We start from the raw sequence: 12888 nt of genomic DNA on the forward strand, positions 1-12888 counted from the left end.
AGGCACGCGGATTCAGTAGTTGTGGCACGTGGGCTCAGTAGTTGTGGCTCGTGGGCTCTGGAGCGCAGGCTCGGTAGTTGTGGCACACGGGCTTCGTTGCTCCATGGCATGTGGGATCTTCCCGGACCAGGGCTCGAACCCGTGTCCCCTGCATTGGCAGGCGGATTCTTGACCACTGCAACACCAGGGAAGTCCTTAGTCTCCCTCTTTTAAGAGCACTGATTAGTAACCTTGACATCGGCACAGTCCCTTTGGCCACCTCATGGAGCATATTCCCAGGTTCTGAGGATCAGGGCATGGGCATCTTTGGGAGACCATTCTGCCCACCACATTAATACTACCACCTGACTGGACCGTTGCTTTGGGACTGGTCTGAGAGCTTTCTGGAAGAATCAGTAGGATCAATGCCACAGGCCATGGAGAAAGATGGCTGGATGAGCTGGCAGGTGATAATCCCGTTACCAAGAGGGCAGGAAGCAGGACTGGTTGAGTGAGCACCTCAACATCCCGGAAGCAGCCAGGCAGTTTGGGGCCTGGAGATGAACCAGGGGTTGGAAATACACACCTGCGAATCGAGGGGGTGGCACAGTGGCCCCAGCCCATGGACAGAGTGTGGAGGAAATGGACATCTGCAGGGAGAGGAGCCCGGCGTGGAGACCTGGAAGCAGTCAGAGAGGTGAGGGAGCCAGAGAGCTGCTGCCAGGCTGAGGGTATTCATCACAGAGACAGCTTGCTTTGTGCCAGGTACTGTTCTGAGCACTCTCGAGTGTATTAACTCATTTCATCCTTAGGAGGTTAATGTTGTTTGCCCCACTTTACAGATGAGGGCGTTGAGGCACAGATAGGCTGAGTATCCTGCCTGAGGTCACAGAGGGAGGCTGGGGCACTGGGCACCACGCTCGGGCAGTCTGATTTCAGGACCAGCCTCTCCTGAGGCCTTGCCGGTCCACAGGGCTCTCCCGGGGAGACCGGGGAGGAAGGATCCAGCTGACGGGGAAGCAGAGAAGCTTCTTCTTTCCTTCCAATCCCAGACCCGTCGTCTCACCAGCGCCTGGCCGTTTCCTCATATCCTTATTCTTTTGAAGACCCCATTTTTTTTTTTACTATTTCTGCACTACATCCCTTTCTGGAGGCAGTGGGGGGATGGGGCTGGGAATGGGATAGCCTAGAACCAAAAGGTTAAAAGAAATAGATAAAACACACACACACACACACACACACACACAAACACACACACACAAGTTAATTTCAAAAATGTTATCCCACTCCTTTGAACATGTCACCAAGCAGTACCTTTTGTCAATCCTACGAAGCCCAGCTTATCAAACTCATTTTTGCTGCTCAGGGAGCAACCAAAGAGAAGCAAAGAACCGTGCCCCAGGCTGCACAGCTGGAAGGTAGCAGAGGTGGGACTTGAACTCAAGGCTTTCTAACTCCAGAGCCCATCCTCTTGCTCATAATAGAGAACATTTCCCATTTGCCCTATGTTCTCTTCTAAGTGCTTTAGTATGTATTATATCATTTATACGTCACCAGTAGCTTATAAGACTGTCCTTTTGTTACCTTACAGATGAGGAAGCTGAGGTATCACTTGCCCAAGGTCACCCTTCTAGGAAGTAGGAGAGCTGGACTCGAGCCCATTCTAATAACCACCACGTTGCCCTGCTCCCCCAACCCCTGAACCATCAGGCCACGTGCCTCTCTCTGAAAACTGTGTCTCATGTCACAGGGAGGCCGAGAGCCCGAGGAGGCCCCCGAGGGCAATGGCAGTGGGTTGAGGACCCAGCGGGAGAGGACCCTCTTGAAGCCATTTGACAATAAAGGAAAGGAAGGGGGAAGGGGCGGCGTTTCCAGGCCGAGGGGGTGGTGAGCACGTTCACAGGTTAGACGGAAGTTACACTGTCAAGGTGAGGATGCAGAAGAGGAGATGGTTGAGGAGAGGGACCAGACCAGGGTGGGATGAAGGCAGGACCACCCGGAAGCCCTTGGCAGCTAAGAGAAGCCTTGAAGGTCCCATCTAGGAGCTTCTCCAAGCCTGGGAAGTCCAGGTCCTGGCAGGGAGCTGAAGGCACATTCACAGGGGTGCGGAGTGATGGAGGGGAGTTTCCTGAAGGGACTCCATAGGGAGTGGGCAGGGCTCAGAGAAACCACAAAGGATAGTGCAGGGCCCAGAGCTAGTATGAGTGAGGACTGTTCCCACCCCCAGAGCTGAGGGGTGAGGGGCAGGGGCATTTCCTGGGACCTGGAGACCCCGAGGGCTGGGTAGAGTCCTCTGAGGGAAGCTGTGTGGCCCCAGAGAATGGAAGCCAGGGGAGTAAGTACCCCAAGCTCTCTCCCTGCTCTGATCTCTAACCCCCCCATTGGCCAAACCCAACCAGAAACCAGACACAAGGAGCCCATCAGCCTATGGATGTAGGCGCACAGGTGGGCCTGCTGGGCAGAGGGCGCCGTGTAAAGGGATGGAGGAGGGTCGGGAGAAGCAGACGGAGGATGCAGGCAGGTGCAGGAGGTGAAGACCTAGGAGGCTGTTGTCAAAGTAGAATGAAAAGCCTGAGAGCAGGGACCTGCTGGCTGGGGGGCCCAAAGGGCACTGGGCCAGCCTCAGGACAGAAGTGTGAGGGTGGCAGGAGGGTTTGGGGGCCGGGATGGGCTTGAAGGAGCTGGTGAGCTTGAACAGGGCCCAGGCTGGTTGAGCATAGGGCATTACCCCTAGGGAGCAAACAGGGAGCAAAGGCTACGTGACTCAAGGAGAGGACGAGACAGAGGATAAGGAAGGCCGGGAGTGGGAGGTTATGGTCTGAGATGGGGCTTCCCAGTGCCAGGTGATGCAAGGTTGAAACCTAGCTCCAAAGGACGGTTCCAGGTACACGTCGAACCTCAGCGACAATGTCAGTGAACCTCAGGGCAATGTCATAACTAAGTCAGCTTCCCGAGGAGGCTTCCTTAAAGCACAGGGGTCATCAGAGCAGATGGTCATTCTTAATAGAAATTGAAACGTCTCAATATTTTATGGACTCACTATATACTTTTTAAAGACATTTTCAATGCAGGAGCCTTAAAAAATGCACTTGTTTTGTATATTAGGTCCTGCCTGTCTCCTCTCTCATTATTAAATCACTCTCTACTCTGAAAATCACAGGGTACAAATCAAAGGTACAAGTTTTGGAATTAGACTCGGGTTCAAACCCTGATATTGCCCTGGGCCAGCATCCTGATGTTGAGTGAGTCCCTTCATCTTAGCCATTTTTTAAATCGTGGTAAAATACCTATAAAGTTTACCGTCTTAACCACTTTTAAGTGTACAGATCAGTAGTTGTAAGTTATTCACATTGTTGTGCAACCAGCCTCAGAATTTTTCATCTTGCAAAACTGAAACTGTACCCATTAAACAACAATTCCCCGTTCCCCTTCCCCAGCTCCTGGCAACCCCCGTTCTATTTTGTTTCTATGAGCTTGACTACTTTATGTACCTCACATAGTGGAATCATACAAAATTTGCTTTTTTGTGACACTTATTTCATATAATGTCCTCACGGTTCATCCATGTTGTAGCATGTGTCAGAATTTCCTTCCTCCTACACTGAATAATATTCCACTGTATGGATGGACCACATTTTGCTTATCCAATCATCGGTCAGTGGGCACTTGGGTGGCTTCCACCTTTTGGCAGTTGTGAATAATGCTACTATAAACATGAGTGTACAAATAACTCTTTAAGTTCCTGTTTTCAATTCTTTGGGGTATATACCCGGAAGTGGACTTGCTGGATCATATGATAATTTTATCCTAAATTGTTTGAGAAGCCGCTCTACTGTTTTCCATATCAGCTGCACCATTTTACATTCTCAGCGGTACATAAGTGTTCCCCTACTCTACATCCTTGCCAACACTTGTTATTTTCTGTTGCTGTTTGTTTGTTTTTGATAGTAGCCATCCTAATGGGTATGAGGTGGTATCTCACTGTGGTTTTGATTTGAATTTCCCTAATGACTAGTAATGTTGAGCATCTTTTTATATGCTTGTTGGACATTTATATATCTTCTTTGGAGAAATGTCTATTCCAGTTCTATGCCCATATTTGATCAAGTTATTTGGGGGTTCTTTTTTGTTGTTGTTGTTGAGTTATAGTTCTCTATATATTCTTCATATTAACCCTTTTTCAGATTTGTGATTTGCAACTATTTTCTCCCATTCTCTAGATGGCCTTTCACCCTGTTTATTGTGTCCTTTGATTCACAGAAGTTTTAATTTTTGATATAGTTGAATTTATCTATTTTTACTTTTGCTGCCTATGCTTTTGGTATCATAGCCAAAAATGCATTGCCAAATCCAATGTCATAAAGCTTTCCTCCTGTGCTTTCCTCTAAAAGTTTTATAGTTTTAGACTATGTTTAAGTCTTTGATCCACTTTGAGTTAATTTTTATACATGGTGTAAGGTAAGAGTTCAACTTAATTCTTTTGCAGTCTTTCCCAGCATCATTTGTTGAAAATACTGTTCTTTCCCCATTGAATAATCTTGGCACCCTTGTCAAAAATCATTGGACCATATATGCAAACTTTTATTTCTGTGCTCTCTATTCTATTCTATTGGCCTATGTGCCTGACCTTATGTCAGTATCACACTGTTTTGATTACTGTACCTTTGTATGCAGTAAGTTTTGAAATCAGGAAGTGTGAGACCTCCAACTTTGCTTTTCTTTCTCAAGATTATTTTGGCTATTTGGGGTCCACTGAGATTCCATATGAATTTTAGGATGGATTTTTCTATTTCTGCAAAAACTGCTGTTGGGATTTTGAATCTGTAGATCCTGCTGTGTAGTAATGACATCTTAACAATATTAAGTCTTCCAACCCACGAATACAGGGTGTCTTTCCATTTATTTGTGTCTTTCATTTCTTTCAGCAGCACTTTGTAGTTTTCAGTGTACACATCTTTTACCACCTTGGTTAAATTTATCCCAAAATATGTTATTCATTTTGATGCTATTGTAAATGAAATTATTTTCTTAACTTCCTTTTCAGATTGTTCATTGTGAGCATATAGAAACACAACTGATGTTTGTGTGTTGATTTTGTGTCCTACGATTTTGCTAGTGAATGGTATTTTTTAGTTCTAAGAGGGTTGTGGTTTTTCATGGACTCTTTAGGATTTTGTACATGTAAGATCATGTTGCCTGTGAACAGAGATAATTTGACTTCTTCCTTTCGAATTTGGATGTCTTTATTTCTTTTTCTTGCCTAATTGCTCTGGCTATGACTTCCAGTACTTTGTTGAATAGAAGTGGCAAAAGCAGGTATCCTTATCTTATTCTTGAAATTAGAGGAAAAGCTTTCAGTCTTTCACCTTTGAGTATGATGCTACCTGTGGGCCTTTCATATTTGACCTTTATTATGTTGAGGTAATTTCCCTCTATTCCCTGTTTGTTGAGTGCTTTTATCATGAAAGAGTGTTGCATTTTGTCAAATGCTTTTTGTACGTCCATCGAGATGATCATTTTTTTCCTTCTTTCTGTTAATGTGATGTATTACGTGGATTAATTTTCATATGTTGAACCATCAGGTCTGCATTCCAAGAATAAATGCCACTTGGTCATAGTGTATGATCCTTTTACTGTGCTGTTGCATTCGGTTTCCTCCTGTTTGGTTGAGGACTGTGGTGTCGGTGTTCATAAGAGATATTGGTCTGTGGTTGTCCTGTCGTGTCCTTGTCTGGGTTTGGGATCAAGGTAATGCTGTCCTCTCACTTCACCTGTTGAGTCTCAGCTTCTTCATCTCTAAGATGGAGATAACAATAGAGTCCCTGTTTAGGGCTGTCATGCAGATTAAATGATAAAAATGCACACAAAATGCTTCAGCAGGGCCCAGTTCACAGGAAGCCCTCAAAATATGTGAGAGGAGGATAAGGATAATAATAAAAATAATAATGAATAAATAACAGTTCATCTCATAGTTGGACAGCTCAGTAGGCTGGGGCTTATAGACTCAGTCTGTATTAGCAGCAGGGCGTCTGTCCAGGAGCAGCATTTAGCAATTTTCCAAGTAAAGGGAGCGAGTGATATTATAGGGCCGAACTAGGAAGCTGTCTCCTGGCCTAACATGTGGTAGAGGCTCACCCAAATCTGTGGAGTCATTGAAAACTTCCTGCTTGCTTTGATGTCTTAATAATGGCCTGACAGTTTTTGAGGAACTGAACGCAGTGAAGCCTGGCAAGAGACAAACAAAATGTCACAGACAGAATTTCTCTCATTCACGGCTTATCAAAGGTTCAAAGGACACAATGATCAATGGCAATGGTGATGAAGATGATGTGGGGGACATTTTCCAAAGAGCTAATGTGTTTTCATTTTTTTAATACTTTATTTTTTTGAACAGTTTTAGGTTTACAGGAATTTTAGCAGAGAATACAGAGAGTTCCCATATATCCACCCCTCCAATACACACAGTTTCCCCTATTATTAACCTCATGCATTAGTGTACATTCGTTACAACTGATGAACCAATATTGATATGCTATTATTAACTAAGTCCATAGTTTACATTAGGGTTCACTCTTTGCGTTGTACGTTCTTTCGTTTTGACAAATGTATAGTGACAAGTATCCACCATTACAGTATCATAAAAAATATTTTCACTGCCCTGAAATCCCCTGTGCCCCTCCTCTTCATCCTGAGCCCCAGAGCCCCTGTGCCCCTGGCAAGCACTGATCTTTTACTCTCCTTATAGTTTTACTTTTTCCAGAATTTCATACAGTTGGAATCATACGGTATGTAACCTTTTCAGACTAGGTTCTTTCACTAAGCAATATGCATTTAAGATTCCTCCATGTCTTTTTTGTTATTTGATAACTCATTTATTTTTATCACTAGTATTTCATTGTATGGATGTACCACAATTTGTCTATCCATTTACCTTTTAAAGGACATCTTGGTTGCTTCCAGTTTTTGGCCATTATGAATAAAGATGCTGTAAGCATGTATCCAAAATAAATGAGTCTTCATGGATATAGAGAACAGACTGTGGTTGCCAAGGGGGAGGGGGTTGAGGGAGAGATGGAGTGGGGGGTTGAGGTTAGCAGATGTGAGCTGTTACATCCAGGATGGAGAAACAACAAGGTCCTACTGTAGAGCACAGGGAACTATATTCAATATCCTGTGAAAAACCATAATGAAAAAGAATATTTTAAAAAGAATGTATATATATGTATAACTGAATCACTTTGCTGTACAGCAGAAATTAATACAACATTGTAAATCGACGACATTTCAATAAAATAAATAAATAAACAATATAAATGAGTCTTAAAAATCAACAATAAGAAACCAAACAAGCCAACTTAAAAATGGACAAAAGTTCCCTCGCCGCGAGGAGGAGGTGGAGGAGGAGGCGGCTCGGGGAGATCGAGCAGCGAGCTGGAGCGCGGAGCGTGAGTGAGGGAGCCGAGCTGCCTGCCCGCCCGCCGCCGCCTCCCCTCCGTAAGCAGGAGCCCGGGCCGGGGCCCGGCACGCAGCCCCAGCCCCTCCCTCGTCGTCAGGCCGCGAGGGCAGCGCTCGCGAGCCAGGGGGAGGGAAAGCGAGCGAGCGAGCGCCGGGAGGAGGCGGCCGGACCGAGCGAGCGCCCGCGCGTGTGGCGTGAGGGGAAGCCGCTGCCCGCCCCCTTCGCCTTCCCTTCTCTCCCCCTCCCCGCTCCCCCCCCGACCGCGGAGCAGCACCATGTCGGCGCCGGCGGCCAAAGTCAGTAAAAAGGAGCTCAACTCCAACCACGACGGGGCCGACGAGACCTCAGAAAAAGAACAGCAAGAAGCAATTGAACATATTGATGAAGTACAAAATGAAATAGACAGACTTAATGAACAAGCCAGTGAGGAGATTTTGAAAGTAGAACAGAAATATAACAAACTCCGCCAACCATTTTTTCAGAAGAGGTCGGAATTGATCGCCAAAATCCCAGATTTTTGGGTAACAACATTTGTTAACCATCCACAAGTGTCTGCACTGCTTGGGGAGGAGGATGAAGAGGCGCTGCATTATTTGACAAGAGTCGAAGTGACAGAATTTGAAGATATTAAATCAGGTTACAGAATAGATTTTTATTTTGATGAAAACCCTTACTTTGAAAATAAAGTTCTCTCCAAAGAATTTCATCTGAATGAGAGTGGTGATCCATCTTCAAAGTCCACCGAAATCAAATGGAAATCCGGAAAGGATTTGACAAAACGTTCAAGTCAAACTCAGAATAAAGCCAGCAGGAAGAGACAGCATGAGGAACCAGAAAGCTTCTTCACCTGGTTTACTGATCATTCTGATGCAGGTGCAGATGAGTTAGGAGAGGTCATCAAAGGTGATATTTGGCCAAATCCATTACAGTACTACTTGGTTCCGGACATGGATGATGAGGAAGGGGAGGGAGAAGAAGATGATGATGATGATGAAGAGGAAGAAGGATTGGAAGATATTGATGAAGAAGGGGATGAGGACGAAGGTGAAGAAGATGAAGATGATGATGAGGGGGAGGAAGGAGAGGAAGATGAAGGAGAAGATGACTAATGGAACACTGATGGATTCCGACCTTCCTTTTTTAATTTTCTCCAGTCCCTGGGAGCAAGTTGCAGTCTTTTTTTTTTTTTTTTTCCTCCTTCTCCTCTTGTGCTCAGTTGCCCTGTTTTTGAGGTGTCTTTTCTCCTTTATACCATGGCTCACAACTTATTTTGGGGGAAAATACCTTGAGCAGAATTCAGTGGGAAAAGAATCTCTACCCCTTTCTGTTCCAAATTCATTTTTATCCCTTCCTGTCTCAACAAAAACTTTATGGAATCAACACCACCATGCTCTGTGGGAAAAAAGAAAAACCTTCTGCTCCCTTAGCTCTGCTGGAAGCTGGAGGGTGCTAGGCCCCTGTGTAGTAGTGCATAGAATTCTAGCTTTTTTCCTCCTTTCTCTGTATATTGGGCTCAGAGATTACACTGTGTCTCTATGTGAATATGGACAGTTAGCATTTACCAACATGTATCTGTCTACTTTCTCTTGTTTAAAAAAAGAAAAAAAAAACTTAAAAAAATGGGGTTATAGAAGGTCAGCAAAGGGTGGGTTTGAGATGTTTGGGTGGGTTAAGTGGGCATTTTGACAACATGGCTTCTCCTTTGGCATGTTTAATTGTGATGTTTAACGGACATCCTTGCAGTTTAAGATGACACTTTTAAAATAAATTCTCTCCTAATGATGACTTGAGCCCTGCCACTCGATGGGAGAATCAGCAGAACCTGTAGGGTCTTATTTGCAATTGACATTCTCTATTGTAATTTTGTTCCTGTTTATTTTTAAATTTTTCTTTTTGTTTCACTGGAAAGGAAAGATGATGCTCAGTTTTAAACGTTAAAAGTGTACAAGTTGCTTTGTTACAATAAAACTAAATGTGTAAAAAAAAAAAAAAAAAAAAAAAAAATGGACAAAAGAGCTCAACAGACACCTCACCAAAGAAAATCTACAGATGTCAAATAAGCATATGAAAAGATGTTAAACATCATATATCATTAAGGAATTTCAAATAAACATGAAATATCTCTTCATTTATTTAGACTACTTTGATTTCTTTCATCAACATTTTGTAGTTTTCTTCATATACCTCTTCATATAGCTAAGTATTTTGTTAGATTTATTCCTAAGTACTTCATTTTTTTTTTTTTGGTGCTAATGTAAATGGTGTTGTGTTTTTAATTTCATATTCCACTTGTTCATTTGTTGGTATATAGGAAAGCAATTGACTTTTATATATTAATCATGTATTCTGCCACCTGGGTACAATTGCTCATTAGTTCCAGGAGGGCTTTCTGTCGGTTCTTTGGGATTTTCTGCATAGACAATCATGCCATCTGCAAAATGGGCAAAAGATCTGAACAAACACCTCACCAAAGAAGATTTCTTTTTCCTTCCCAATCTATCTTTTATTCTCTTTTCTTGCCTTGTTGCATTAGCTAGGACATACAGTACAATGTTGAAAATGAGTGGTGAAAGGGGACATCTTCACCTTATTCCTGATCTTAATTGGAAAGTTTCTAGGTTCTCACCATTAAATATGACGTTAGCTTTAGGGTTTTTATAGATGTACTTTATCAGGTTGAGGAAGTTCCCCTCCATCCCTAATTGGCCAAGAGTTGTTGTGGTGGTTTGGTGGTTTGTTAGTTTATCATGGATGGTGTTTAATTTTGTCAAATGCTCTTTTTGCATCTACTGTTATGATAATGCGATTTCTCTTCTCTACGCTGTTGATGTGATGGATTACATTAATTGATTTCCAAATGTTGAACCAGCCTTGCATACCTGGAATAAATCCCACTTGACTGTGGTGTAGAAGTCTTTTTATACATCACTGGATTCAATTTGCTAATATTTTGTTGAGGATTTTGCATCTATGTTCATGGGAGGTATTGGTCTGCAATTTTCCTGTTTTGCAATATCTTTATCTGGTTTTGCTATTAGAATAAGCTTGGCCTCACAGAATGAGCTGGGAAGTGTTCTCTCTTCTTCTATTTTCTGGAAGAGATTATTGAGAACTGGTATCATTCTTTCCTTAATGTTTGATAGAATTGACCAGTGAACCCATCCAGGCCTGGTGCTTTCCATTTTGGAAGGTTATTCATTATTGATTCAAATTCTTTACTAGATATGAGTCTATTCAGAGTATTTATTTCTCCTTGTGTGAGTTTCAGTAGATTGTGTCTTTCAAGGAAATGGTCCACTTCATTAACTTATAAAATCTGTGGGCATAGAATTATTCATAATATTCCTTTATTATCCCTTCAATGTCCATGAGATCAGTAGTGATGCCATCGCTTTCATTTCTGATTTGAGTAATTTGTATCTTCTCTCTTTTTTTCTTGGTTATCCTGCTAGAGGTTTGTCAATTTTATTGATCTTTACAAAAAAAAAAAAAACAAAAAACCAAACAGCTCTTTATTTTGCTGACTTTTCTCTCTTGTTTTCCTGCTTTTTATTTCATTCATTGCTTCTTTTCTTGTGCTTGTAGTAGGCTTATATTGCTCTTCTTTCTCTAGTTTCATAAGGTGGAAGCTTAGATCTTTTCAAATGTATGCTTTCAAAGCCATAAACTTCCCTCCAAGCACTGCTTTCACTGCATCTTGCAAATTTTCATAGGTTGTATTTTCATTTTCATTTAGCTCAAGATAAATTTTTATTTCCCATGAGACTCCCTCCTTGACCCATCTGTTATTTAGAGGTGTGTTGTTTAATCTCCAAATATTTGGGGATTTTCCAGCTGTCTTTCTGGTATTGGTTTCTAGCCTAATTCCACTGTGTTCTGAAAACGTACTTTGCATAATTTCTATTCTTTTACATTTGTTGAGGTATATTTTGTGGCCTGGAATGTGGTCTGCTTCATGAATGTTCCATGGGAGCTTGAGAAGGATGTGTGTTTTGTTGCTGTGGGATGAAGCTGTGTGGTTGCCAGTTAGATCCAGATGATGGTAGTGCTATTCAGTTCAACTTCATTCTTACTAATTTTCTGCCTGGTGGGTCTGCCCGTCACTGACAGAGGGCTGTTGAGGTCTCCAGCTACCATGATGGATTCATCTGCTTCTCCTTGCAGTCCTATCAGTTTTTGCCTTCCATACCTTGATGCTCTATTGTTGGGTACATACAATGAAGGACTGTTATGTCTGCTTGGAGAATCGGCCCCTTTATCACTGTGTATCGCCTCTCTTTATCCCTGATAACTTTCCTTCCTCTGAAGTTGGCTCTGCCTGAAATTAATAGAGCTACTCCTGCTTTCTTCTTGTGTTTCAGTATTTTAAGTGCCAAAGTGTTTGGTAGGAATTTGAAAAGTGGGTAAAGGCACAGTCATTTGAATCAGGCAAACCTGGGAACAAGCCAAGCGAGTCAAAGTGGCTGACTGTGGGCACACTTAATCGTTCTATGCCTCAGTTTCCTCATCTAAGAAATGAGTAACTATCGGACCTACTGTACAGCACAGGGAACTATATTCAATATCTTGCAGTAACCTGTGATGGAAAAGAATCTGAAAAAGAATAGATATTATATATATGTATAACTGAATCACTTTGCTGTACACCTGAAATTAACACAACATTGTAAATCAACTAGACTTCAATAAAAAAATAAATTTTTTTGAAATGAGGAAGTATCCCTTTGAATTATTGTGAAGATGAAACGGGATAATGCAGTAAAGCACAAATTTCCTGGCATTTGTGTAATTACACATAATGTGTCATTAATATATTCTACTAATATATGCAGTTATATTATTATCTATTCATATACTATAAGCTATTATTAATATAAGCTATTGGTTATAATTATATTGTGGGACATTAGTATAGATTTCTAAGTCCAAGTACTCTCTATGAAAGTTGGATGAGGCACTCTGAGAAGAGTGACTTAGAAAATAGTTGCAAAGTCTCAGGCTGGAGTGGATGGCTCATAGGCAGTGTCCTGAGAAGACAGAGGACTTCGCACATGCCCTGCAGCCCATAGTCCAGGGCGCCGGGTCCAGGGGGGGATGTGATATTTCCTCCTTGGTGCCGAGTTTTGCTCATTCTTCTTATTAAAGTGGTTACACAGGAGGTTTCTGACGCCACTGACAAATCACTGTCTGGGGTCTCTCTCTTTTCGAGGAAATGTGGTCACACCAGGGCCCCTATTGAAAAATAGATCATCTTTGGTTAGATAAATTCTGATTAGCTTTTAAGAAGCAACAGTAAGAATTAAGCACATGGGAAAAACCTTCATTGTACACCAAGGCTTTTAAAAGGTAGTTATAAAACTATGTTTTGTGGTGTGAGCTCAATTGTGTTTAAACTTTTTAAAAAGATTGTAAGCATAGAGAAAAGACTGGAAGGATGTGAACCACCGTGTTCT

General features: G+C 42.3%; 2 protein-coding genes across 2 annotated transcripts in view; both read left to right on the forward strand.

The window, feature by feature from the left end:
• The window catches only part of LOC308620757 (forkhead-associated domain-containing protein 1-like), a gene marked incomplete at both ends in the record, with an annotated part of 109292 nt that overhangs the window by 7959 nt on the left and 88445 nt on the right, over positions 1-12888 (forward strand). The gene's annotated exons all lie outside the window — the stretch shown is intronic.
• Positions 7360-8948, forward strand: LOC308620646 (protein SET-like). Its single transcript, XM_081240454.1, has one exon. It carries the CDS (start codon positions 7711-7713, stop codon positions 8542-8544), a length of 834 nt encoding a protein of 277 aa, XP_081096580.1. The 5' UTR covers positions 7360-7710; the 3' UTR covers positions 8545-8948.

This window comes from Mesoplodon bidens (genome assembly GCF_964165515.1).
Source record: "Mesoplodon bidens genome assembly, chromosome: 7".
NCBI lineage: Eukaryota > Metazoa > Chordata > Mammalia > Artiodactyla > Ziphiidae > Mesoplodon > Mesoplodon bidens.